The 27,580-nt window shown below is 40.4% G+C and overlaps 1 protein-coding gene across 2 annotated transcripts in view; it reads right to left on the bottom strand.

Annotated features, from left to right (window-relative positions):
* AIG1 (androgen induced 1) overlaps positions 1-27,580 on the bottom strand; it is a 128,542-nt gene that overhangs the window by 64,189 nt on the left and 36,773 nt on the right. The window contains exons 2-3 of one of the 2 annotated variants that reach the window (XM_076333750.1): positions 26,147-26,302; positions 17,489-17,590 (exon numbers count right to left, since the gene is read on the bottom strand). The exons of the other annotated variant lie outside the window; for it this stretch is intronic. Of the exons in view, the coding sequence (XP_076189865.1) occupies positions 17,489-17,590; positions 26,147-26,302 (258 nt within the window). The remainder of the gene's footprint in view (positions 1-17,488; positions 17,591-26,146; positions 26,303-27,580) is intronic. 2 annotated transcript variants of the gene reach the window in all.

Below are 27,580 nucleotides of genomic sequence, written 5' to 3'. Positions count from 1 at the left end.
TGAAAGCATCCTGTGTCATTAGTTTCTGTGGGTGGACAGTTCCTTAAAAGAACAATGCCCAGCTGAATGGGCAGAGTATTCGGAAAGAGGCACTGGGGGTGGGATTTAAGCTGTATTGCAGCTACTGCATATAAACTATAAAACATGGTAAACATTTCAAAAAGGCATATTAATTGCAAAACAAAAACATTTAGGATGATAACAGTGCCCTTAAAGTTAAGTTTTTCTGTAATCATAGAACTTTGAAAGTGGAAAACTCTCCTTCTCCTTCTTCCCTCTCTATTGTGCACCAGTAAGATTCTCACGAACACATCACTTCAGTTGCTGTGCTAGGAACAAAAACAGGATGGATATTAGACATTGGAAACTCTCCATTTGCCTTTACCACAAGGGTTTTTTTTCCCATGGATCGTAAGAAGGGCAGACGGGCATTCCCTTGAGGCAAACAGAGATGTTTTCAGAACATCATGCAACAGGAATACTCCCTGACAACATGTCTATAATAATATGTTCTAAGTACAGCTTTCTGTACTGCACCTTAGGCTATTTGGTGGTGGACATATTTTTATGCCCATTCATTTTCCCTGAACTTGTGTAGGGACCAGTGCAACTAAACATCAGCCTTCTAAAAGCAGTACATCTCATTTAGCCACACAGATGCTCTTCACAAGTCAACAGGTCCATAAAATTTTCTGAAAAAGGATCTGTGTATCATCATTATCCAGCTTCTCAAACAGCAAGGTGGAAAAGGTTATGATGAAAGAAATGCACTTAGTCACAGAGTATCTGGCGAGCGGAAAGATTCCAACCCACTCCTTGTCCCAGCATCTAGTTTCCTTACAGAGCCTCTATGTGGCCAGAGTTCGATAAAGACATGAAAAGTGAGACAGTGCCAAATGCCATCCAAGGCTTCCCTGTGGATAGACTTGCAAAAGAAAGGACAGAAGATTCTGAGTTCGTTTCAGTCCCACGAGGCTTCACTCAACACACAGCTAATGTAAATGCCACCCCAGGTGGCACTTCCTCAAGCACTAACAACTGGTAAACATCGGTCCCCGTCTCGAGGTGTGTGTTAGACAGCTCAGCTTGCTTCTCCCTGGGTAGCTCACCAGCTCCTTCCCTGCATGTCTAGTAGGACATCAGGTTTGGCAAATGCCCTGCCATGAACATAGCAAGAGGAAGAAGACTGTTGACTCTCTCATGCTCTCAGAGCAGCTACCTTCTCTTTGCATATCCATGAATCCCAGCTGCAGTAGCCCTCCTCACTGAGAAAAATATAATTTTTCTATGCTGCTGATGGTCCTTTCCGTTTCACATCTGGAGATGGTTAACTGTTTCCCATGTGGTCTGAGCTTTAGCAGCAAAAACACTCCAACAAATTCTAGTAAAACTGATTTATTTGTATTAACTGGACACTGGATACCAAAATAATACTTTATGGGGGACTTTATTCTCCCTTCCTTTTCACATTGACATTTCACCTCGACCTGTCCTCTGAAATAAATACTAGGGAAACCTCATGTTTTAGTGGTTGGAAGTTCAGAACTGAAAAGGTCAAAAGCTGAAAATAATTTAAGCATGACGTCCTCTGTTTAGGAGAGCTTAAGTACATATGAGTGGCGGAAGTCCCAGCTAAAACTCAAACTTGATACTGTGAGGCTGCAACTTCCCCTTGGATACCACCAGCTTACAGCAACCTCTGTTTTTGCAGTGTCATAATTTGCTGCCATGGAAAGAATTACATTAGCAGAAACTGAACACATTGCTTCAAATCTTCGAGGGACAAAACACTGCAGGAGGGAAAAAGATACATATACGTACATGTATTTTTTGCAACTGCATAAAAGAAGAAACCAGATAAATAAAGCAGAGGGGAGCACTGAGTGGATCTGGGAAAATGGTTTTAAGCTGCTAACATGGAGGAAAAGTTACCCAAGTCTTGGATAGTAAAATTTACTACCTTTCCAGAAGGCGGCCAGTTACGAATTTATCAAAGCCTTATTTGGTGCAAAAACAATTCTGCAGAAATATCTTTAACATTCAGGCGACTCTTGGGTGAAAGCAAGAAGGTTAAGTTAAATGCTCTTCAAAAGTAAACTACCACAAGTAACTAAAGAAACCAAGATATTATAAGGATATTTATTAAAAAATCACCACTAGCAGGGAAAAGAACCAATTTATCAGTTCCAGAATGCTTTCCACTCTATTCAAGCAGAAAAACCCTCTCCCATGAGATCACCAATGTGCCTAAACCATGTGGCAGAGAAATAACCTTTAGAACTGAGAATGTGAGAATGAAAGAGATGATGGTTTATATCAGTCAAATACTTGTTCCGTTATCTTACTTTCTCAGTTTAATTTAGCTTTGAGTCCATACTCTCAAATTTACCAGCTACCCGAACTTTTTGCTGCCCACAGCGCTACATCGTTGTGTTGCATGAGGTGGCAGAAGACAACGCACCCAAGGCTGCAGCTACTATGTCAGGGGAGCGTGCTCTCACTCGGACTCTGCCAGTGAGTACATCTCATTTTGGGATTTATGTTGTGGATAAAGGTGGCGTAGTGCAGGACGCAGAAAGACTGCGCTTGGCTGGCTTGTATCTAATTTATGGATGGGTGTATGTAGGCATGAAGTGTTAAGAGAATGCTGCAGACCACACGAGGCTCCGGCAAACTTAAACAATGCCTCTGCCCCAAGCAAGGACTGGCTCTTGGGGAAAGGGTTTATTGCCCAGCATTCATCATCAGGTACTCAGGAAAATGAAAGAGAACAGGTTTTATTTCTGCTACAAATCACGCACGGCACCAAAACACTCTGCTGCAGCCAGAAGAAAACCAAAGGTTTGCCTGTGATCTCTGACAAAGAGGGACCTTTTTTTTTTTAACTGAGACAAGTTGTAGCTTTGAGATAATGGAATCGAGTATCATTTCTGAAGAGTTTTGTATATCATTCTCACTTAAGAAAAGGAGGAAAAGACGTGAAAATCGTAAGATGATGGAGAGAGTCCTGTACTGTAAGAAACTATTTTTGAAGATTTTGAAACCATCGCAACTGAGCTTTCCAGCTTGTAGGCCAATGCAGGAAAGCTGATGGAAGAGCTCTGGCAGGCAGAGACCGCCTGCCAAATTCCTACTAATTGGTAATAAGGACAGCTGAAGAAACTGGCCTCTGAAAGGAAAAATAAAGCTTGAAACCTCAGACCAACTTCTTCAGGAACACAACTACTTCTGAAGAGAGTAGTAGATCCACGTGCATGGATAGATATAGGCTAATGCCTATAAATAGCTCCAAGCTGGCAGCGCTACGGCAGTAACAGAAGCCAGACTGTGGTAACAGCCGGCTTCGCTATAGAAATTTTCATCTTAATGCCATCTTCCTTCTTGCTGTGGGAGATGCACTGAAAACAGGTCTGGATAGTATATTAAAACTCCATCATGCTTTCAACAAGGTTTCATAAGGTTACACCAGTACTTTTTAGATTTCATTTTAGAAATTCAGTTCAATCTCTATGCAATACCTATAAAATTCCTAGATTTCACTGTTTACATGAAAATGCCAAAGAACACGACCTTTAAATACAATTTTTATATTTAGTCCAGTAAGTTTTCTCTACAACAGTAGTAGCAGTAAGGAAACTTATACTGAAAGAGTTCAGATAAATTCGCCAGATTAAAGAAGCAAATACCCTTTATTCCTTTTGCTGCTGTTGTTAATTTAAACTGAGATAGGTGATTTTATTCCTTCAGAATGAATGTCACACCTCCCAATTAAAAAAAGAATATATAAGCCTAAGTAAACTGTCTTTAATACTCTTGTAAGGTTCAATTCGTTTGCAAAGTGATCTGAGATATCTGGAAAGATTAAGTACTATTTTCTTTTCTTAGCAAAGGTTAGAATTTGGTTGGGAATTCTGCTGCAGTAATGCTAAAGAGGCTGGTTTCCATGAACATAATGAAAACACTAGATTCTCAAGTACATCACATCTGCATCGAGTGCACTGAGTTATGCAGACAAAAGTAAGGAGAGAGAGGAGTAAAATCATAGCACTTTTTCACCCTTCTGACACCGTGGGGTTGCTGGGGCTCACATTTCCTGCAAGAGTAAACAAGAATAATTTGCTATTCTAACATGTACTGACAGGAACTGCCTGGTCTGTGTCACCTGTGAGTGGTGACCAAGCAGGGGCTAGTTCTGTTTAAATGTTGTGCAGTTAAAACGCTGTCAGAGACTTTTTAATGCCAAGGAATTTTACATATTCCTATTTATATTTTGAAATTGCAGTCAAGAGTGTTCAGACTCGCCTTTCTCTGCCTACCAATGTATAGGTGGGATCTTCCATGTACAAGCCAATTTGATATAATATGCTTTCAGGTTCACTGCAAAATGTTCTTCCTTACACTGCAAAACTTACCAAGAGGCTGTACAGTATTATATTACTTAGTAATGGTATTTCCAGAAAAAAAAAGAATTACACATGAATAAGGCAATGAAAGTATGCAGGTAACCATGGCTACTGTTGTGAACTAAATAACATTTTTTATACAGCTGTGAATATTTGTATTATTGCCAGTTAGGCTGTAGAGTTCAGATTTGAGACAGGGCTGGTAAACACTGAATTCTTGCCTGAAGAAAGGTACTTCCCAAAGTGGATGCAGGCCTCTACGTTGTGCCACTGCGCATTCTGGTGTAATTTTTTTGTCCAATAAACACACACCTTATACCTCAGTCAAAACAACCAAAGTACAACTCTTCATGGCCGCTACTTAACTGTCAGTGACACTTTTGCACAAGCTATTTTCTGTCTTAAGGGTATTTTTATTTCCCCATGCCATATACCTGCAATTGCAACTTTTGACATAGCTTTTGAAATAGCTTTGGCTCCATAAAAGAGACTTTTGAAAGATCTTAAAAAAATTTGCAAGCAAAACTGTCAGCTTTCCTTGATTTTCACTAGTGGTAACACCCCCCTCTTTGGTCCCAACAGCATTCCTGGACAACAAAAGAAAAAACAATTCCAAATGACAGGGCAGATGAGAGGGACCTTTTCTCCTTTGACATCTTTTCAATTTCCAAGTTCATCCTTCTTAAATCATCCTTCTGTTTACATGTCAGAGTCTCTCTTCGCAAATCAATCATCATCAGAGAAGGAATGGAAACCTAAGGGATTTTTCTCCTTACAGAGAAAAGGTACGCCCAAAATCAAATTATTTGGAGTAAGTTGACAGTAGTTGCTATACTAAAAGAAAACATAAACACAAAAGCAGTTAGTGAGATGAACCTGTGCTTCCAGTAATATAAACAAACCGAAAATAATGAAACGCCTATTGTAACTAAGTGAAGCAGGACTTAGAGCAACATCTCTCTATTCAAAAATTGAGTCACTTCTTCCTTCCAATAGAGCATGAGTTTGAAACCCAAGTGAGCGCTCATTCATTCGCTGTGAATTTGTCATCTTTGCCTGGTTTGGAGAGAGAGGATCATTTCTTAATAAAAGCACTGGCTAATGAAGCAAACACAGATTCACTTCACAGTTCAATCTTTAACAAACTGCCTGTAGCCTCAGGCAAACCACAAATTCCATGTTTTAGTTTCTCCTCTGTAACATGGGGAAAATAGCAACTATTTTCTGCCAGTCTTTACCTGTCCTGTTCATTTAGGCTGAAAGAAATTTGAGGACTAAACATTTCCTATCTGTATCAACACTGCTTAGCTTAAATAAAATTATAGGAGATGTTCTTTAAAATGGTACTAGGTACCAGTATCGTTATTAATATATGAATAGTAATATATATAAAAAAAAAAATTACTGTAGATATACTATATATAATGTGTATATATACACTATATATACTATACTATATACTATATATACACACACTGTGTATACACACACACACACTATATATACTATATATAGTAAGCCTACCAAACTGATGTCATGGAGAATAAAACTGTGGGAGGCACAGTCGCATAGTGCTCGGGCAGAAAACTGAGAGATCGAAAGACCCACAAACTCCGGGGATATTAGAGGCAATGAGTGTACAAAGCAGGGCACTCTTCTGACTTCTGCACACACAAAAATGTTGGAAAAAGAAAATCGCTCTGCAAACAGTGATCCTGCACAGTGGTCACAAGAAACCAAATGAAGCCAAATTTCTGCATGTTGGTCTAGAACAAATGAAAGGTCACTTTTTCAATATATACTGGGTACTTCAAACTTCCCTTTTTCTCAGTGATGTACAGTACACACAATTATCACCTCCATGTTCTATGGCTCTCTCCAGCTGACTACTATTATCACCTCTTTATTTCAGTATTTGGTTTCCTCTACTTTGCTCGCTGTCTTCTCCTCCTTAACAACCTCTAAGGCTATCACTTTGTCTCTTAGCTTCTGACACATGCATTTCTTTCTCCTTCAAATTCCCTCTTCTTTTTCATCTTTCACTCCTCTGCTTCAGGAGCAAAGACCAAAATGCCATCCACCTTAGTCTCTGATCTAAGAATACATATATTCACCTCGTAAGATGATTTGCAGCTGTATGCATTTTTGAACAACTTGCAGCCGACGCAATTTTGTTAGTTAATGGAAACATCAGTAAATCTGTGTATCAGTAAAAAGACATTTTTAATGGATGTTTCCTTTGTAGAAAATGATATCATTTCCCATTTCTTCATTTTAAAAAGTGCCTTAAAATACAAAGTTCAGTAGACTGACATACATATTTCATCTTTCCCATAAACAGTTCAGAAAAAAGGCTACATTACATACTGTATTTGCAGAAGAAGCCACAAAAATGTGCATGGCAGTGACTCAGCAAGTTGGAACTCTGCATATAGAGTTTATAGAAAGCTGGTAAAGCTCAAAGTAACAGAATAAAAAGCTAGAAGCCCCACGATGCAAATAAAATTGCTTCCTGTGGGAAACAAACTTAAGGATGTGATTTGAGTATTACAGCCATTTTCGATAAAGAAGAATTTCCTTTCTAGGTATATTTGAACTTTCTGTAGCATGCACCATGTCAGCCTAGAGTATTTTATGAGATACCAGGAGCACTAAATTTGGTGTATAACGATAACTAATGTTACTATTTGAAGTGGAGGTCGTTTCTGTTCTGCAGCAGAATGGACAACAATACCAACTCTAACTCTTAGTTGCATTTGCATCCACGAACCTCAAAGTAATTTGCAAAAGGCAATTCGCCTCTTCATTGCAACTGAATGAATGGGACGCTGAGGCACACGAAAGGGAAATACCTCTGAGCACCCGGCAAGCCCCCAGCACGGTGAAGAGCAGAGTGCAGGCGCACGCAGTCTGGTTTGGTACAGTAGCTGCCCTGCCTGGGACACTTCATAACCAGAATCAGGCACAGTGCTATAAACCCAGTAACAGCCAGCACTGTCTTCCTAACTATCATTACAAAGCCCCACAAAATGCAGACGTTAGCTAATTAAGACTTATAAAAAATGCTTTCAATCAAACACTACATAATTTCTCTCAGATTATTCAGTTAAACAGTGGCAGAACTAGGAATGAAACAGAAATTCAAAACCAGAGTTTAAACAGCACTTCAAATATGCAGTGTTACTTGTTTTGAAGAGAAAGCAAGCTGTGAAGAGTTAAAGGATACCAGTTAATATTGCAACGAAGATGTAAGAGCATATATTGGCCCCTGGTCTCCCTATGCCGTTTTGAGACACCTCCACGTCCTGTGCTATTTCTCCATGGTCAGAGCTTTTTCCTGCTCACATAACTGTGGTGTCAGAGGGAGAAAAAGAGTCACCTTAGTCATCCTTATGGTCTCTCTGAGAGAAACAGACACCTCTGAAAGGTGATGGCTTTTCCTGAGCAGGGCACCAGGCTGGGACTTCGCTGCTTTAGGTAAATGTCCGAAGGCAAAAGGGATAATTGTAGACTGCATGACTAATGGCAATGGCTTATGCATCTGTCAAAAACACCCTTCATGCTACGTCCTAAATTTGAGGCTCTTTTATTTGAGGAGTTACTAAAAATGTACACTGTTTTTACTTATTTGTATCTATGTGGGAAAGTAAAAATATGGGGATTGAACTGAACAGCAGGGCAGACATCAGGTTATGTCAAAGCTCATAGCCCACCATGAGCAAAAGTTGTCCCCAAATCCTTGATTTCTGCCAATCAGCATGTATAAAACATTACTGCTGTGGCACTACTTCAACATATTAATCATCTGAATATGAAATGATTTCTGCAGAAATGATGTCTGTTTCCAAATACAAAGACATGTAAAAAGACAGCAATTAACAAAGGAAAAAGTTACTTTTAAAAAGTGGCAATTTGTTACAAAACCAATGTCAAAATATTTCCTTGTATTAGTGTTCCTGTAGCAATAATGATCTCAGGATACAGGGAGAAGTAATATTTTTTATTCCACCAACTTCAAGGGCTGGAAAAAGCATATAAGCTTTTGGGCTCAGGCTCCCTTCACCAGGTCTGCTGATTCTTCTGGTATTGTGTCCATGTGAAATAACCCACTTTCCAACAATGATAAATAGGTAAAAATCTGGTCACTAAGTTAGTGCATATGCCTTCAATTGAAGGAAAAGCTGTCTGCCAAGCTTCAACCAAGTAGATCATAGGTCTGTGAAAAAAAGAATCTAAAAGGATGGAATCCAGTTGCTATAGCGGCAAATTAAACAAATAAATGAGATACCATGGAATGCTGCAAAATATTTGTGGTATGATTAAGTCATATTTGCCACATGTGTGAATACTAACAGCACAGTTTAGTAAAGTGGGTACAATACAGTACAATCCCACTTTTATTGCATGTACATTCTAATTCTTATCTGAGTAAGTGCTAATGAATGGTAACCAGCATGTCCAAGGATATGTAACACTGCATTTTACTGTAATTGTAAGGCAAAGCATAGTCCCTTAAATACATAGACAATAAATGCATATTAAACTACTATACCTTCAAGGAGATATTTGCATCTTTCCCTGTGTTTGCATGGCCTGCTAAAGAGAGAAAGCTTTTTGTAGTGATCGCCTCCTTGCATATGGGGTGCTTCAGAGTACACAACCTGTAGTTGGCAGCTGACATATTAAAGCTTCTTCGACATAAGCAATCGTCCCCCCAGTACATTATTTTTTTACAGTGAAATGTTCTCTTTTCTTGATAAAAGAGACTGTTTGCATATACTGATCATTAATCATAACAATATATCACTTACTGTTTGATTCTACTATCTGCCTATGTTCTCTGGGACAAAAACTAAGAAAAAACCCAGAAAATCTATTATGTCAAAAGAGAAAACAAATGTCTGATTTTAATTGAGAGAGAAGAGAGGAGGGCACATAGAATTTTATCAAAAATGCGTACCAGTTATTAATGCATTTTGCACTGATCTGAAAGTTGAACATTTATTTACATTTATAACCTGCAAACCACGTATCTGATAAATCATACAGTAGCATTAGAGAAATGTACCAGCTTAAGCACTACAAAAGAGTTGTGTGCAGCTCCAGCAGTGACTACGACGAGCAATATTAGCTGCACAGAAAGTGAACGTTAAAACAAAACCGGCGTTCCTAATACTGTCAGAATTATAGGAATGAACCAAATGCATTCCATCCCACACTGCTGCTGGTTTAACAAATAGACCTGGCAGTCCAGGGCCAAACCCTGCTTCTAGGAAAACACAGCTCAGTATGTACTCCACTCCCAGAGAAAGGCAGAAAGTCTAAGGCTCCCTTTGTACGTCCTTTTGGGGCTTTTCTTTGGTCATTTGTTTTGTGCCCATAGTAATTGCTTTACCAAACATTTGTATGAGTGACTTCAGCTGAAAATCTGGCTTTGAGCTTTTATTATCAGTATTATTACTATTACCATAATTATTACTTCCAGAGTTACACCAAGCTTTGTCTGTTAAAGCAGGGTGGTTTGAAATACAGACAGTACACCTTCTTACCTCTGGTGCTTCAAATATGTGATCCTCCAGCACGCCTGCAACCCTTAGCAAACAGCGCATCTGTTTTAATATGCAATGCAACTCACACTTCACAGCTGATAAGAAAAAATAAGGCACACTCTGAACAGGCTTGTTTTCAACAGCAGGACTGCAGTTTTCAGGGTCAAACAGACAGTCAAGATGATGTACGGCATTGTCAGATAAAAATATAGACAGAGATGCAAAGACACCAATGCCATTCTACAGATATCACACAGATACAATTTATATGAACACAGGCCTCATACTGTTGCGTGGTTGCAGGTGGTTTTAATCCTAAACATTTTACAAGGATTTGAAGCTCCTGGCATGTCACTGTGCAAATATTACTTCAGCTACCCTGTAAACCTACATCCAACAGCAACAGAAGCAATTCTCCTCTCACAGCAGCATCAATAAGCCATCTCCTTGCTCTCGACTCCTCTAATTAATACATCTCAAGGAAGGTTTCCCAGGGAAGCAATGGAAAGATATGGTACGAAAACATACTCTTAATTTCCTCTTTCTTACTTTTCCTTATTTCCTTGCTTCCCTTTTCCTCATCTTCCTCCTCCCCCAGGTCCTCTTTAGCATTTTGAGTCCCTTCCAGCTTGTCTACATTATTCTGTGGCTCCTTTGTTATTCACCTGCCTCATCTGTTTTGGCTTTTTTCTTTTCTTTTTTCTAGGTGGGAGTTGGAACAGCATCAACTGACTTTTTGATTCGCCTTTCCTCCCGCCTGTCTTTTCCTCTCATCTAACTATCTTTCCCTAACCTCCTTTTTTGTGCTCTCTCTCTGACTCTCTCCCCTCCTCCCCTCCTTTGGTAGTCACTCCCGCGACTTGGTGTTGACACGACGTGCTCTCATCCTCTGTGCTAACAGACCAAGTTACGTGACCTTGTCAACAGAAGGCGGCAAAACTTCAGAAAAAGATCTCTTCTGGGGATTTCAGCTCTCAGACTTTTCATTTGCAATGCTCACGTCTACAATAGGGCTCGCATGTTTAGCTGTTAGTAAGTACTCAAAGATATTTTAGAAAAGGTCCCTCATTACTAGGCGTTGGACCCATTTGTACCAGGAGGAGCCTGTGTGTGTGTTTTCTCTAGATTACTGGAAATAGCAAATAATCAAAAACATTTGGCACCCGTGTTCAGTTAGAAAGCTGTCTTCACCTTACCCTGACGAGTCTCCTCCAGCAGATGCATAACGTGGTCAAGGCCAGCTTCCTACTTCACAAAAACTGCTGTGCTGTTACTGTATTAGGTAAAGAGGTTTTCCTAATGCTCCCAGAGGATGCCACTCAGATAATTTGGTCTTTTTTATCTAGCACCCTCTCTCAATTTTCAGGTGCTATGCTATCACAGGTTTTGACACACTACCAATTTCCAAGCCCTTCACATAAGTAACAGAAAATCAAAAAAATCTTTTAAGCTGCTGCTGTTTTTCTCCCCTGAGCGGGGGGATAATTGATACTACTGTATTCAGGCTCCAGTGGTGGAACTGGCAGATAATGAGGAGAGATACCAGACGGGGCCACGTTAACTGCAGCATGAACATGCAGGAAGTGTACAGATCCAACAACATTATTTTCACGGGTTTTGCAAATATTCTGAGTCCCCAGGCAACCAGCTTCAATTGCTATTCTTTCCATCAGATAGATGTTTAAATAATAGCCAACTAGTAGTGGGTATTCTGTTGGAAATTAAATTACAAATTTTCCCTGATTTTTATCAGAAAACTTTGCAAGTTGTGTAACAAGTGGGAACTCCTTCCTGGAGCACTGAAGATTTTATTCACCCCTAACATACGAAAATATTATAGATAGTTTAAGAAGAGCACTTGAGTTGGAATATCCTTGAAAGCCTTAAATTGGATTTAGAAATAAAACTCAGAAAAGGGTTTTATCTTCTAGACATAAGCATGAGGCATTACCAAGGTGCAGTACATTGTACAAAAATAGCCCATACACGGGACGTTGCTGTATTAGGAAAGCATCCTCAAGAAGTATAATGCACTGTTTCAAATGAGTCATTTCTGAAAAGGATTTTTAGGGCAACACGCTAGATGGAAACGCTGTGCTGAAAGAAAGGACATCTCCTTGTTTGTACATCTGAGCGAGCACTGTGCAGCAACTGACCCAACTGATGATGGAGAGACGGGTTTGTCAAAAAACTCACCAGTTTTGGACCTGCCAATCTTTATATGTCAGGTTACTATTAATTTTGATCTTGGCATGGCTTTTCTATTTTTCCACTTGTCGAATCATCCAGGAAAAAAGCTTTCCTCCAGAAAAACAAAGGAACAAACAAGCCAAGACCACTGGACCTAAGACAAGGCTGCCAGAAAGAACAACAATTGGAGAGATGGCCGGAGGGACTCCGTACCACTCTCCAGTGGGCTGAGCTTTTCAGCTGAGCAGCCAGCAATAAGAGAGCCAACTCATGAAATAAGTAGAGACATTTCACTTGGGACAGGCTCCTTCCTTTCCGTAACCTGTCTTTGTCTGCTATTTGTCCCAGGTTTTGTGCATTTTCTTGAATACGAGGACAGAGGGTATGTCTTTCTAGGAACGCCTTTGTTTCCCAAAAGCAGCATAAAAAGAACAGAGTACAAAACTGAAAGAGCTTGTATAGATTGGTGTGGCACAGAACCCATACGATAATCAATTTTCCAACTCCACAGAGGCAGAGCATACTCCCCTTCCCCCCTTCCCAACCTCTCCTCTAGAGTTTTCATATGAAGACAATTCTTTGTTTCTGACCTCCAAAGCCATTAAACCCCTCAGTAAGTAATTTCTATCTCTGTATTTTACTTTCCTTGCCACAAACAAAAGATGATTCATATTTTTAAAAAGAATTTGGGACAGTGTCTGTGAAAAACAAAGAAGGACTCTCGCTGAAATGGTATGCTAACCTGGACAGATACTGCATGCAGTCCTGCCATGTAACCTGGCTCAAAATCAGCAATGCTCAAGCTTAAATTAATTCAGTCTACAGATCTGTTTATGTGGGCATCGGTTAGAATAGGGGCAACCTCTAGTTTTATCGTCTGTGCTAATATTGAAGAGAATATAACTTCTGGAAACAAATGTTATCCATGCATCATTCTGTCCAGTCCCGACACAAAAAGGTGCAATGAATGAGCTGATAAAAATCCTATTACTATGACACACTAGTTTTAAACACTAAAGGTTAGCTTTTAATTGAAAACTCCTAATACTGATAGAGATCAGATAGACAGCCATCAGAAAATGGGAAAGAATATTTCCCATGAAAAATATGCCTGTAGAATTAAGGGTTGATATGGATCCAAAGTGCAGGACAGTCTCAAGAACACGAACGACATCTTTGATGGAAGAGTTCAGTAATTTGGCAATTAAAACTGTAGCCAGCAAAGATGAATTCATCTGCATAACTAATTGTCATGGTTTAACCTCAGTCGACAACTGAGCACCACACAGCCACTCGCTCACTCCCCCCACCCCCGGTGGGATGGGGGAGAGAATCGGAAGAGTAAAAGTGAGAAAACTTGTGGGTTGAGATAAAGACAGTTTAATAACTGAAATAAAATAAAATCATAATAATAATAGTAATAATAATAATAATAATAATAATAATAATAATAATAATAGACAAAGCAAGTGATGCACAGTACAATTCCTCACCACCCGCTGACCGATGCCCAGCCAGTCCCCGAGCAGCGGCCCCCCCGGCCAGCTTTCCCCAGTTTATGTACTGAGCATGACATCACATGGTATGGAATGTCCCTTTGGCCAGTTTGGCTGTGCCCCCTCCCAGCTTCTTGTGCACCTCCAGCCTTCTCAGTCGGTAGAGCATGGGAAGCTGAAAAGTCCTTGACTAGTGTAAGCACTGCTCAGCAACAACTAAAACATCAGTGTGTTATCAACGTTATTCTCATCCCAAATCTGAAACACAGCACTGTACCAGCTACTAGGAAGAAAATTAACTCTATCCCAGCTGAAACCAGGACACTAATAAATATAGGAAGTGAACCTGACACTTCAGAAATAGACCAAGGCTGAGACATAGCCCTATTCTCCAACAGCTCTCTTTAGACAGGTAGTTATTTCTACTGACAGAAGCTTAACCTCAGCTACTCAGATGTGCTCCTTCACATAATAAACAGAGATTAAATCCTTGTCCTGCTGAAATCAACAGCAACCCTGCCATTGATTTCCCCTGGTCATTTCTCAAGTTGTAGTGATACCATCGGTTATGGATGAATCGACTGACTGAGATGATGAAATATATCAGTTTTATGGCACAGTACAACTCTATCAGTGATGCCTTTCACAGGTGTATGAATCTGTATGTATGAGGTACCATCTGGTACCACAAGGCACCACTTACTACACAGATTTTTCTGTGGACAGGAACTGTATTTTTAGCTATTATGGTATATATATATGTATATAATAGAAATACAATTCTTGACACTATATGCAATTTTATGGCAAATAGTTTGAGGCTTTTATCTTTGTGCACAATGATGAGCCTCTCTCTGTTTCTACAAAATTTTATAAACAATATTGAGATTGAATTGGTAATGGGATTGCATAACTCTGAGGTTCATTTCCCTTATGTTTTCTAGAGAGGATTTTTTTTTATAATTAGGAATTTTTTAGCTGTTGCAAAAGTGTTGCTATGAAAGAGTGGCATCTCTGAGTATTAGCAAGGCATTAGTATGTATTCATGAAAACAGTTTTTTTTAAACTATAGACAACATTGGAACTGCAGAGAAGGGATGGGAAAGGGGGAGAAGAAAAAGGGGGATGAGAACTAAATATTATAACCTAACAAAGCAGCAGACGCTGCTGCCCAAACCACTTCTGCTTGGGCTAATGCACTGAATTGGACCAGTCCTTCAAACAATTTCTTCATACAGCCTTCAAGAGAGTCACCTTAAAATGCTTCTGAAGTATGAATACTCTCAAATATTTTGATACATGCCCATATTATTAACGGAAATATGATTGCTATTACTACAGCCAGATTTCATGACTTTTCATTCCTTTTCTGCGTGTGGATTGTGCAGGCTGATGTTGACAGTTGAGCAAGTTGTTACAGCTGGTCATAATACATCTGTCAGAAACTTTTGAAACTGGGAAGTAAAGTAGGGAATCTTTTTACTGTGGAAAATGTATAGTTTTACATTTTCCACTTTTTGTGGCTTTTTTTGTGATAAATACGTGTTTAGGGAAACTGCTGTCAAAAAACCTGGACAGAGTATTCACCGGTGAAGTAACGTTTGAGCTCAGATCCTTAGGAGCTGCACCAGGCACTGCGGGGGAAGCTCACAGAGAAGAGGGATTATTCATCAGTATTGCTGCAGTAGCAAAAGGACCCACCTCTCACTGAGAGATTTCACTCTGCCAAGGGTGATGAATCTCTTGTGTGAGTTTTGTTGTACAAGGTTAGGCTCCAGCACAGCCACCCTTGCGTTCAGAAAAATTATCACTGAATGTGCACAGCTGCTATCAAAACGTGCAGGAAAAGATGGGAATAAATGTTTATTTCAGTAAAAAACACTAGCCAGGGAGCCCGACTTTTCTAAAACTGTATTCCCAGAGGTCCTACCCTTTCGCCAGGGGGACCTCTATCATATTCTCTAAAATCTGTCATGTCAAAATTGTAACTGCTAAGTGAGGTGCTAGCATTCTCAAGGTAGTTTAAGAACCCCTTCATATTATGACGGGCAATGCATCAGAATTAATTAGTATGAAAGCTGGTGAGGATAAAATGATGGCTAAAACATCAGAAAGAATTAGACTGAAAGGTGGTGAAAAGCCCAACAGCCATAAGCTTTCTCTGTGACTGAGCTAAAGGAACACTTGGATAAATGGAGACTGACACAGCAAACAATTCCTTTACAGAAGACTTTCAAAAATGCCTTCTACAATATTTCAAGTTGAAAAAAAAAAGTCTCAGAAGCTTGCATGCAATTCGTTTCAGCAAACTCTATTATGTCCAAAAATCTCAAACAAAAGCCCTCTTCAAATATTTCAGTAAGTATACATTTCTACAGAGCAACATGAGCTTGAATTGCCTTTTAGTTATGGCACAGAGGAGACTTCCTGAATACATAGGGCCGTTTGTTGTCAACTGCTTCACGATGTACATTCATGAAAAATGTTATAGGTTAGGCACTTTCAGTATGTGGAATGTCACCTGGAAGAAATGTCATCAGAGCTGGCACTGATGTGGTGTGGGGAAAAAATCAATGTACGTATGGCTTGGCAGCGTTTGCAAGTGTTCAGTTTGTAACCTCAAAACTCAAGGGAGGACAGTCTGAACAAACACAGCAGGAGTCATCAGACTCTTTCCTCAGCTCTACACACACATAATATCACACTGTTCTTTTCAAAACATTGTAAAACAGTGCAGTATCTAGCAGAAGCTGATGCTCCTTCTGTCAGCAGTAACTCTCATACTGCTCCTTTAACACACAATTTAGGAAATAAATAAATAGCAGTGCCGTTGCCCCACCCCACAAAGGACCAATTTATCAAGCCCAGCAGTAGTGGACAAATCTTGATCTGCTGTGGTGATACAGTACTCACACCCTGAAGGATGAGCTCTGCTGTCATCTGCTGATGAACAGCAGTGCCAAATGGTTTGCCATGCCTTGATATGGAAAACAAAGTAATAATGAAACATTTTGCACAGACACCACTAGAGAAGCAAACATGATGCTTTTCAGCTCCAAATGCTGCATAAACAGTAGTAAGTACCTGATGGCAAAGTGTGGCCTTATCTTTCCCTTAGCATTTAAACGTACAGTTGAGAGAAAAAATGTCCGACTTGACACACCAGAGAGGGATGAAAAGGTCAGATTTCTTCTCAAGAAACTACTTTTATGATTACCGATGTGGCAATTTGGAAACTTTGCGTTGATGCATATAATTCCACATTGTTAAAAATACTCAGATACAGGTTCTGCTACACAAGTTTGGTGTACTTGAGAAATGAGTAATTATTTCATTTTTTTTCTAAAAACATACAAGTCCAAAAAGCATAGCGAGATTTTTTCAACAAGCATTTTAACCAAAACGTTTTCATCACAAATTATACTTCGGTAGAATGGTAAAGAAACATTCAATTAAGTGTTTCTGCCATTTTAGAGCAAGATTTGTCAAAGTCAGAACTTCGGTTTTGTGGAAGTCTCTTTTGATTAAATTTCCTCACAACCAGGGTGACATTGCTCTGGGAAAGGTACCCTATCACAGAAAACAGCCGATCCCCACAACTAGCCTGGGGTGTAGGACACACAAGTTCAAATCTCCAGTGTTTCAACCTAATAGGGATTCAAATGCGACTCAAGGAGTCAAGGGAGGAAAGATGTTATTCTTGGAGGAAAGATGTTATTCTTGCTTGCAAACAATGTTCCTTAATCACTTCTGAGGGGATTAGCTCTAAGTGTATGCAGAGTCATGCATAGGCAAATCAGTGTCTTACACTTTTGTTTATGCAAGGAAGTGTTTGCATTACTTTACTCACCATTCCATGATTTAGCCACGCTGGTATAAAATTATCAAGCAGCTTTGGGTAAACCAGTTCCCTGTCATAGATATAGATGCTCCAAAACATCGTCACAACAAACTAAGAAGGAAAAAAAGACAAGACATTTTAAAATATATGCTTCTGAACAATTAGCTACACATTCTAGATAGCAAAATGGGGCATTTAGCAAATAATCTATGGACAGTCACAGACATTATTTTCCTTGACCAAATCCTGCTTTAACCAACAGTGTGAATCTGGATTATTCTTTGCATTCACAGGAGTTTTAACTTTTCTTCTTTTTTTTTTTTTTTTTTGACTTTCAGCCTGGGAAAAAATCTCATTTTTTGACTTACATGCCTGTGGCCAAATTACAACTGAGTACTCTACTTCAGTAGCAGATGTGGCACATAAATAATGTTTCACCACTAACAGGATAGAAAACAAATGGAAAATCAGGTAAAATATCACTTGGGATTCACAGAACGTATAAATATGAAACATTCACCCCTGAACAGAAGCCTATAAACTCATCTTTGCACTTTTTCATGTTAGCCATCAAAATAGCATTGTTTAAAAAAAAAAATTAACCCTTTCACTACTCTGCACACAATTCATGGACTGGGATCCACAGAAAAGAGGTCTAGTATCCTGCTCATTTGTCAATATGAAATTTGGCTTGGTTCTTGTCAGAGACTATTTACCAGGAGCCCAGAGAAAGACCATTATTTCCTCGAGACTGAGGACAGGACAGATGGCTCAGATAAAGTTTGCACCAGGCTAAATTTTTGCCAAAGTGTGCACAAATTCTTTAAAGATACCCTGATGTCTGAAAAGCAAAGACAATACAAAACCGCAAAAATTTACAGAAATAGTAGTTTTAGCTTACTTTAGCTGGGGAAAGAACAAAGTAAGTAATCTTCTAATTAAAACACAACAGCTTTCTTATCTTGAATTTGAGTCACAGTTTTCTAGTAATAAAAGGCTTATTGTTTACAGCAGTAAAACCCAATACCTGGGCCAGGAGCTTTTCAATGACCGTTTTCAGGGGATCTTTACACAGTATCGACAAGTCCAAGTTTAAAGTTTGACAGGCAACAGATAGGACTTTCACTGAGATCGGCAGGGAAGTATTCAGTCACATCCAGACCGATGTGGCCCATGATCTTAAGGCTAATTTGGGGGGTGAGTAAAAGAAATATGAGGTGAGCGCAGCAACGTCAGCAAATTACTAGTGTGTGTGATAGTGTAGGCATAAGTTGTTTCATATGCTTCTGACTTTGGAAAGTTAAAATTGAGGTTGCAGTTTATCAACGGCACCTTGTTCTAACCACAGACACACAGACTTCGGCCAGCCAGTTATGTGAATGACCTGAACCAGTACACTGTTCCCTCAGTGTGCATACAGTACATAGTTTCTTGGTTTCCAACACACTTGTCCATCTGTTATGATACCTATCGGTGCCTGCTCAGAATAAGCTTGGACTATTTGACTAGTGCACAGAGGCCAGGAAAAAAAAATAGGTTATGATGGACAGCCCAAAAAATATTGCAAGTGTAAAGTATCCCACAAGAAGTCTCTCTTCTGGGCCAGTCTTGGCATTGGTACAGCCTAGCTCTTTATGCACCTGCTGACACATAAGTGCCAAGATATGAATAGCTGAACAGCAGGGAAAATGGAAGCAAAGTATCCTCTTCTCTATAGGCTTCCTAGAAGTCATGTATTATCACAGTGGGTCTCTGCGAACCTGCTAAGACCAACTGGGACATAAAAACATATTCTCAGGTGCATGAAGACCAAGACTGATAATGCTTTTTTCCAAGGAAGTCTTGCAGCAAGAAATTAGGATTAGGTTGAACCTTATTACACTGAATACAACAAAGCTGGCATGTTTTGACCTGTGATTTTTGTGTGGAGCAGAATAAAACAATAGACTTTGCCAAGAAGGTAAAGATAAGAAAAGAGGGGACGTGCCATCTGTCCCTTAACCAAAGTCAGCCAATGGATGGAATGGGATCAGCCTAGCTGGTTGCAACCATCTGGAGCTACAGACGGCAAATGCTGCTTAGCAAAGCACCATCACAAGGCAGACATAAGGTAAAGGAGGTGTGCAAAACCCAAGGTGTTACAGAACTAACCTGTCCCGGAGGACGACCCAACATGAGACTAACGCAACGCCCTGGGGAAGATCCCTTCCAGTGTCTGAATGGTTCACCTTACCTTTCCTTACAATTAGTTCATTTGGATAAAATGAACTATAAAAATAAACTATTGCACTATGAACTAAAATGAACTATAAAAATGAACTATTTGGATAAAAAGAACTATAATGAGGACTTGCTACTTAGCTACCTGAGTAGCTGGATCGATGGGCCCAGGCCAACTGTATGAGGTTCAACAAGGCCAAGTGCCGGGTCCTGCACTTCGGCCACAACAACCCCATGCAGCGCTACAGGCTTGGGGAAGAGTGGCTGGAAAGCTGCCCAGCAGAGAAGGACCTGGGGGTGTTGGTCGACAGCCGGCTGAACATGAGCCGGCAGTGTGCCCAGGCGGCCAAGAAGGCCAATGGCATCCTGGCCTGTATCAGAAATAGTGTGGCCAGCAGGAGTAGGGAAGTGATCGTGCCCCTGTACTCGGCACTGGTGAGGCCGCACCTCGAATACTGTGTTCAGTTTTGGGCCCCTCACTACAAGAAGGACGTCGAGGTGCTGGAGCGTGTCCAGAGAAGGGCAACGAGGCTGGTGAGGGGTCTGGAGAACAAGTCTTCTGAGGAGCGGCTGAGGGAACTGGGGTTGTTTAGCCTGCAGAAAAGGAGGCTGAGGGGAGACCTCATCGCGCTCTACAACTACCTGAAAGGAGGTTGTAGCGAGGTGGGTGTCAGTCTCTTCTCCCAAGTAACAAGCGATAGGACAAGAGGAAATGGCCTCAAGTTGCGCCAGGGGAGGTTTAGATTGGATGTAAGGAAAAATTTCTTTACTGAAAGAGTGGTTCAACATTGGAACAGGCTGCCCAGGGAAGTGGTGGAGTCCCCATCCCTGGAAGTATTTAAAAGATGTGTAGATGAGGCACTTAGGGACATGGTTTAGTGGACATGGTGGTGTTGGGTTGACGGTTGGACTCGATGATCTTAGAGGTCTTTTCCAACCTCAATGATTCTATGATACCTTGGCTGCTTCTGGATTTGTTTACTTTGATTAGTGAGCAACTGTTGGTCTGGTACTTTTAAATCACCTCTACTGTGCTTACACTTTGGTACTGGTAGACTTTTATTTGGGCCGGGCTTTGCCAAGATCACACATGGTCATGCAGTGCCAGACCATGATACAACTGAGCTGCTTCTTTACACTGCCTATGTAAGGCTCAATCAAAATTGCAGCTCTTATGCTCATGCCGCCTTCCTTGTGGCACAATTCATCACTATTGTGGAGACAGTCATGGTACTACCCTCACATGCCAGGCTGAACAGGCTGCTCATACGCAGCAGACATCTTTCAGGGAGCCCAATACTTCAACTTTCTTTTGTTCCCAAGGCAAAATGGCACAAATGTCACCTTTCCACTTCTCCTTTAGACAAACTTGAGGCCTGGAATTCAAGGAAGAAAACAGGCACCAGCAATTGCTTTTACATTTCTTTGCACAGAAACCTCCTAAGATTGCCAGCTTTCTGAAAACAGCAATTACTTGGTCAAACATAAGGTTAAGCAACATACAAAAGAAGAGTCCCTCATTTGCTACTTATCTATCTATGGCCATTACAGATCAAAGGGAACCTCAAATTTGCAAGTAGACCTTGGAAACTGTTTGAAAATATGGAGTAGCTCACTTGTCCCAGGCGTCTGAAGTACTGCTAAACAAATACACAGCAGCTGGAAAAAAATAAGGCTGAAAGCTAAACTCTGTTTTCCCACTTAAGGAGATATTCCTTGAGTTTTTGTTCTCCATCTCTGAAGCTTCAGAGGACATGGGAAGAGCATGTGGCACTGCCAAGGGAAAAATTTTAAAGGACTAGTTGGGAAATGGTTGGTGATTCAAAAGGGAAAACAAGTGGCTTTATCAAAACACCACAAATGGAAGCAAAGAGAAACTAAGAGAGGAAAGCCAGTGAAAAGGATTGCATAATTTGCTGTTAACCAAGAAATGTTAACCAAGAAATGTTATGCAAACGAAGAATGAACCCAGTGGAACTTTATTTTCCTGCATTATGTGTTTTTGTTTTTGGCTGGGCTGCACAGTTCAGTTCACTCATTTCTTGGATGGCCTCACGACAAAGAAAAAAAAACTCAACCCTTTGGCCTTGACAAAATTGCTTCTAAGTACAGTTAAAGGTAAGCTTTCTGGCTATCTCCCAAGACATTTGTGGTTAACTGTGAGTAAAAGTGTATTGTTTGTGAGCCTCTTTGAGGGTTAAAGGCATTACACATAGAAGCAAAGTGTTATTAAAGGCAGACCACAGTAAGCACAAATTGGCATGGTACTGGCTTTAGGTGGGATCTAGTGCTAGCACAGCATCACACCAAATGAATTTGAAAAGGGCCAGTGAAGGAAATCACAAGGAGCGGGCACTGAAAATCAGAGAAGACTCTCCTCGGAGAATAGAGTTCAGGAGGCAAATGCACCACTGCTTGCTCATGTTCCCATCACCAGCCACCACGTCACCACAGATGAGGGCAAAATCTAGACTAGAGAGATTTTGGCATGGTCGAGTCAGTTATGGCAATAAAAGTATTTTGTAGTCTGGTCAAATAACGAGGTAAGTAGGAGACTGCAGCAAAGGCCTACACATGTTTTCTTGGGATATGATCCCAGATCAGCATTATGGATGATCTACAGAAGAAGGGTGATCAGCTTTCCTTTTGACTGTACCAGTACAGAGAAACAAGAGATAAGAAAGCATGCCTGGCTTTCTCTCTTTCATATCACAGGTTTTTAAAAACATAAAAGTATAATATAAAGAATATGAGATCATTCTAGCCAGTTTAGACTCAGACCCAGATGGAGCTATTAAAGCTACATGATATAAAATATCAATGGTAGTTTGTGATTTTCTAAGCAGCAATCTCTCTTCTAATATATAACAATATCAATTTTCTTTCTTCTTATTTCTATTAAACACAGTCTTAACTAGAAATGCCTGTTTTATCTCTTCTTCCTCTTGTTTGGCACAAATGACAGGAAACATATTGATAAAACCATATACAGCTTACACAAAACACTAATTAACCACAGAAACTCAGCAACTTCATGATCTATGCAAACAAATAGAAAAAAGTAGGGATACTTCTAAAACGTCTATGCAAGCATTTTTTTTTCGGTGGATGCTTCCTGATCTCTTAGGCGTTTGAATAGTACCCCAGGCTTATAATAAACTAAAAAAGGGCTAGGAAGTGCTGCCCACAGACTTTTCGTGGAATAAGGCTTTACTGCATAGAAAATTGGTCTGTTGATTTCTGATTTCATTCTCTTAATAGTCATACTAAAAAGAGCAACAATAGGTAAACAGTAGTCATTATGTCCTTCGGAGAGGCTCATGTTTATTTCTTGATGCTCCTAAACAAAATGGTAGGTTGGCAATTCAGTTTTGTCTGAGCCCCTGAAGATACACAATGCATAACACAACACTGGAGAGAGGTGATTTGCTGCAAAAATTCTGCAAGATTTGATTTGTTGCAAAGCCACCCAAGGAGATTGTTTGCCCTTGGGCTGGTTCTTTCCCCTCCTTTGGAAGGTGGGAGGAGGTTGGTGGTCAGACTTCCCAGGTGGTTTATATGTAATACTTTCTTAGGAAGTACTAAAAATGAAATACTTTATTTTGTTACTTTTTTTTTTCACACATCATTGTTTGACTTGGGAGTGGAAACCCCTTTTCTCATCTGTTTTTCAGTACAAGTCATCTCAAGGGCTTCAGTAAGCAGGAAATACAGAAAAAATTGTGTTGAATTGCTCTTGAAAAACTACAGTTAGTGGGCTTTAAAATGTTCCCCTAGTATTTGTATTATTCCCTAAACATACTCTGTGTAAAACACTGAGCAATAAAAATAATTTAGATGTTAAGGTAACTGACAAGTACTTAAGCATGACCACTGCTGTTACATTAGAAACCCAACAAGGATTTTATTCACATCCGTCCAATTTTTATGTGTGAAGGTTCCCTTGTGTTGCTGCTGGAAACCACTGAGAAGCTCCATGGAGAGCTAGGTGGGTGAGTCTCAAAGAAAGTAAGTCTGCATTTGAACTTCTTTTGTTCTTTTTTTTTTTTGGAGTGAGGAAGCTGTTGAGAGAATATGGGAAACGAGGGAACTTTAACTTTTTTTCTGCAGATGCTCTGGTGTTTAATAACTTCCTTCTAACAAGCACCTCCGGCATACCAAAATTTCACTGGGTATTTTCTTACACATAAATAGCTCTTTAGAGAACAAAGCCAGCATTAGACGTTTGCTACTTTTGGGCCTTGAACTTTTCCTACCCGTAATCCCACCGAAGAAGAGCCCCCAGTGGCTGGCAGTCCCTCAGGCACTGTCCAAGGCTTTCGCAAGTGGTAGCTGCAGTGTGGTGGGCGCTGCTGGAGAGCATCAGGTTTCAGGAAGGAGACCAGTGTTAAGTTATGAAATGCTGCTGTTTTTCTCCCAGTAGCCAGGAGAAGAAACAACAATGAAAACAACCTTTTTAGGCTTTCTTTGTAAGAGGTAAAGTGGAATAATATGTGGTAATCAGCTGCTCCCCCTCAGCACAGAAAGGTCACCTTTGGAAATGGAGAGCATCTGTCCAATGAGCATGGCCATTTCTTACTATTTTCTGGATTTTTTTTTTTTGTTTAAGACAGAAGTTGTTTCTGTATAAAACCCTTGGGAAAGTAGCTAGCTCCAGGTATGCAACATGTCTCCCAGAAACTGCTAAACTGTAAATGTTGCAACAGTACTTCTAGTGCAGGCAATGGCTAGCTGGGATTCCTTGCTTACCGGTGGCAAGAGAAACAACGCCTGAAAGAAATGCGCAGAATTGCCAAGGCAAACTGAAGCTGAAATTCTCCAAGATCTTAAAAAGTTTCAAGGTCAGGAACACTGCAGGGGTGGAGGAGCACACAGACAACAGTACGGAGCTAAAAGAGCAGCAGGAAAGAATCCCTGAATCCTGAGTGGCGTGAGAGCGCCACGGAGGGTGTGCTTTGATGCATGTAAAGGCTCACACTTCTAGATTGAAAAAGGCACTTAAAATCTTTAGACAAATAATGTGATGTTGTTCTCCTTCTTCACTTCTACTATCAGCACAGTAGGAAAAGCATCTGTTGCCAATCACAATCACAACTACTTCTAATTCCCAATCTCCCTTAAAATACAAATGTAACATATAAATCTCTGCACCCATAAAATACATATTTGCAAGCCTGTTTACAGATTTTTTAACAACTGTATTAGTTGATCCAGTTTCTTCTACCATGGCTGGAGAACTGCAGTCTATAACCCCAACATGAATTGTGGCAGCTCCCAAGAGGCAGGCCAGCAAGTACAGTAAGGGAAGGCTACCAGCTGGGGTTTTATGAAAGAAATACCTGCACAGTGTTTCACGTGTGCTTTGCATTTTCTAACTTTGCAAAAGCATTCTGTATTTCTTCACGTATTGTGAAATCCCACATAAATGGTGAAATCACATCTCTCAATATATCAAATTATAAATGATAGATTGACATGTTGTGTTAACTGCTGTTAATTGACAGTAAGTGACCAGCTTTTGTGAAACAGTAAAACTTTAGAGACCTCATACAGTTTTCTAGTAGTCCTACCAGGAAAAAAAAAAATTGCTTCTAGTGAATTTATTTTGAACTACTGTACACTGAAATAAAAAATTAGAATTAAAGGTTGATCCTGAATTACAATAAAAGCAAAACTTTAATGAGAGGTTCACACTTTTTTTTAATGTAACCTAAACTTAGAACTAGACTGACACAGATCACACTTCCATGTAAAAACCCATGAAATCCTGGATCTTCAGCTGCTTTCAGTGTGTGGTATGAGACACGTAAAGACACTCAGCACCTTTTGCCATTGAAAGTGATGTCCAGTGTCCCAGTGGAGCAGGACCTGATCCCAAGAATAGTTTTCTTTTGGAAAAGACATGTAAAAACCACATTTTTCCATACCTTCCGTGTGCTTTTTTACATTACTGACAAACCCCTTTTTTTCCTACCCCATTTCTTCTGTCAGCTCTGAATCCCCCATGGGATTAACAGGGAGCAACCTGGACTTGCGCTTCCCTTCTTGCCCATGACAAAACGGCTTACAGCCCGAACTCCGGTCAGGTCATTACAGTGTGAAACACGCCACAGTCAGCACTTTCACTACTCCTGGTAACGACACATGGTGCAGAAAAAGTCCAAATTGACTCTCAAGATGCTGCCGGTACAATTCACATTTGAAATGACTTGTACACCCAAGTTCCTATTGGAAAGTACATTTTTTTTAATGAACCAAAAATAATTTCAGCAACACCAGTGCTCCCTTACACCTGTGAAAAACAAGAGCGCAGTAAAATAATCTCTACCATCTTTCCCTTTCCACAGTCTTTTGCGTAGAGGTGGGAAAGCCTTTCAGCCAGGAAACAATCAGTAAATAACACTCACCCAGTTTGTAAAGACAGGCACAGATTAACACCGTACTTACCACTCCAACAGGGAAAGCTAGAACAGCCATCACCCAGTCACGGAGGGAAATGAGTTTTTTCAGCTGCCTCTCTTGCTCTTGACTGTCATTTCCTTTAGTGAGAAGACTGGACAAGTCAGTCAAGACGCAAATCCCAAAGAAGACAGCCTGGATAACCTGCACAGAAGGGGAACACACTCTTGAACACAGAGAAGACCAGACCGTTGGCAGAGAGTGAGACGGACACAGGCACGCCTGAGGAGTATTGCCACGGAATTGACATGAGGAGTGGGAAAACATCAGTCCCTTAAATATGGGTAGAGTTTGTTCACATAAAAGCCACTTGTGCTTCTAGACTGGAAGCCCTGCATGCACCTTGCTCCTCCTGTACTGGGGGAATTGATGCAAGTGAAAGGACCATTGCAGAGGTGGGACTTCCCACCCTCGCCTCAGACATGTGCCACCCGCCAGGGACTGAACTGCAGCCACCCCTTCCTGCTTCACTCCATACAACTCAGCCCCAAAGCCACAGCATTCACCTGAGGTGCAAAAAGTGAGGAACGCTCCCTGTAAAAAGAAAGGAAAGAAAAAAGACAAGCAGTTCTTTCCCTTGCGCCAGGAGGTCTCCCTTGGAGACCCTGCCTGCCCCACACACTCCACCCAGAGGCGAAGAAGGTGCTTGAGACTTCCTGAGAGATGCAGCACACGACCCGGGCTCCGGCAAATCTATCACTGCTTCATCTCAGGTAGTGAATGACAGAACGAGCAAGCTGCAGGAGTTATTCAAGCCTTCTTTTTGTGATGGCGAACTGTCATTTACCTGCCTTTTCCTTTTTTGCATTTACGTATCTGTGTGCAATATTGTAAGATTAACTGTTATATTAAATTGGTAGTTTAATCACCTGAACCCACTGATTTAGTTCAAACTTGACTTGATCTTAGTTTGATCACTGCATTTTTCTTCCTTAATTAGCTCAGTAAAATTGTAATAAGTTAGCTCAGGAATGCTCTTGCCTGAGGACCCGTGCATCCTTTCTAGTACAGTTCAGAGGAAGTGCACGCAGCTTGTTTACTCCCTGAGCTGGAAGCCCGGGTCACAAACCCACATGCATCAGGTATTTTCAGGTAAAAAATTAACAAAACACAGGCTTGGTTCCCAAATCGTGCAGTGATTCATCAAAAAACATAAACATATGCTTAAAATACATACTACATGTTTTTCAAGCAAGCATGGAGTACTAGTTTAGAAGTCTTGTTTGTAAATCTAAGTGTTCCTCTGACTAGGAGTCTCTGACTAAGCAGCAGACCATCCATAAGAAGTAAGAATAGCACATACCCAGATTTTGCAAAATACAATTTATGTGCATACATCTTAGCAGAATTTAGACTATAATAAGTAATGTAAAAAAACACCTTAGGCTAGGGGGCACTGATCTGGAATATGGTAGGGAAGGG

The sequence above is a fragment of the Aptenodytes patagonicus genome, chromosome 3 (assembly GCF_965638725.1).
Source record: "Aptenodytes patagonicus chromosome 3, bAptPat1.pri.cur, whole genome shotgun sequence".
NCBI classification, from domain to species: Eukaryota; Metazoa; Chordata; class Aves; order Sphenisciformes; family Spheniscidae; genus Aptenodytes; species Aptenodytes patagonicus.
Note: the sequence above shows the minus strand (reverse complement) of the source record. Positions and strands in the feature narration are given on the sequence as shown.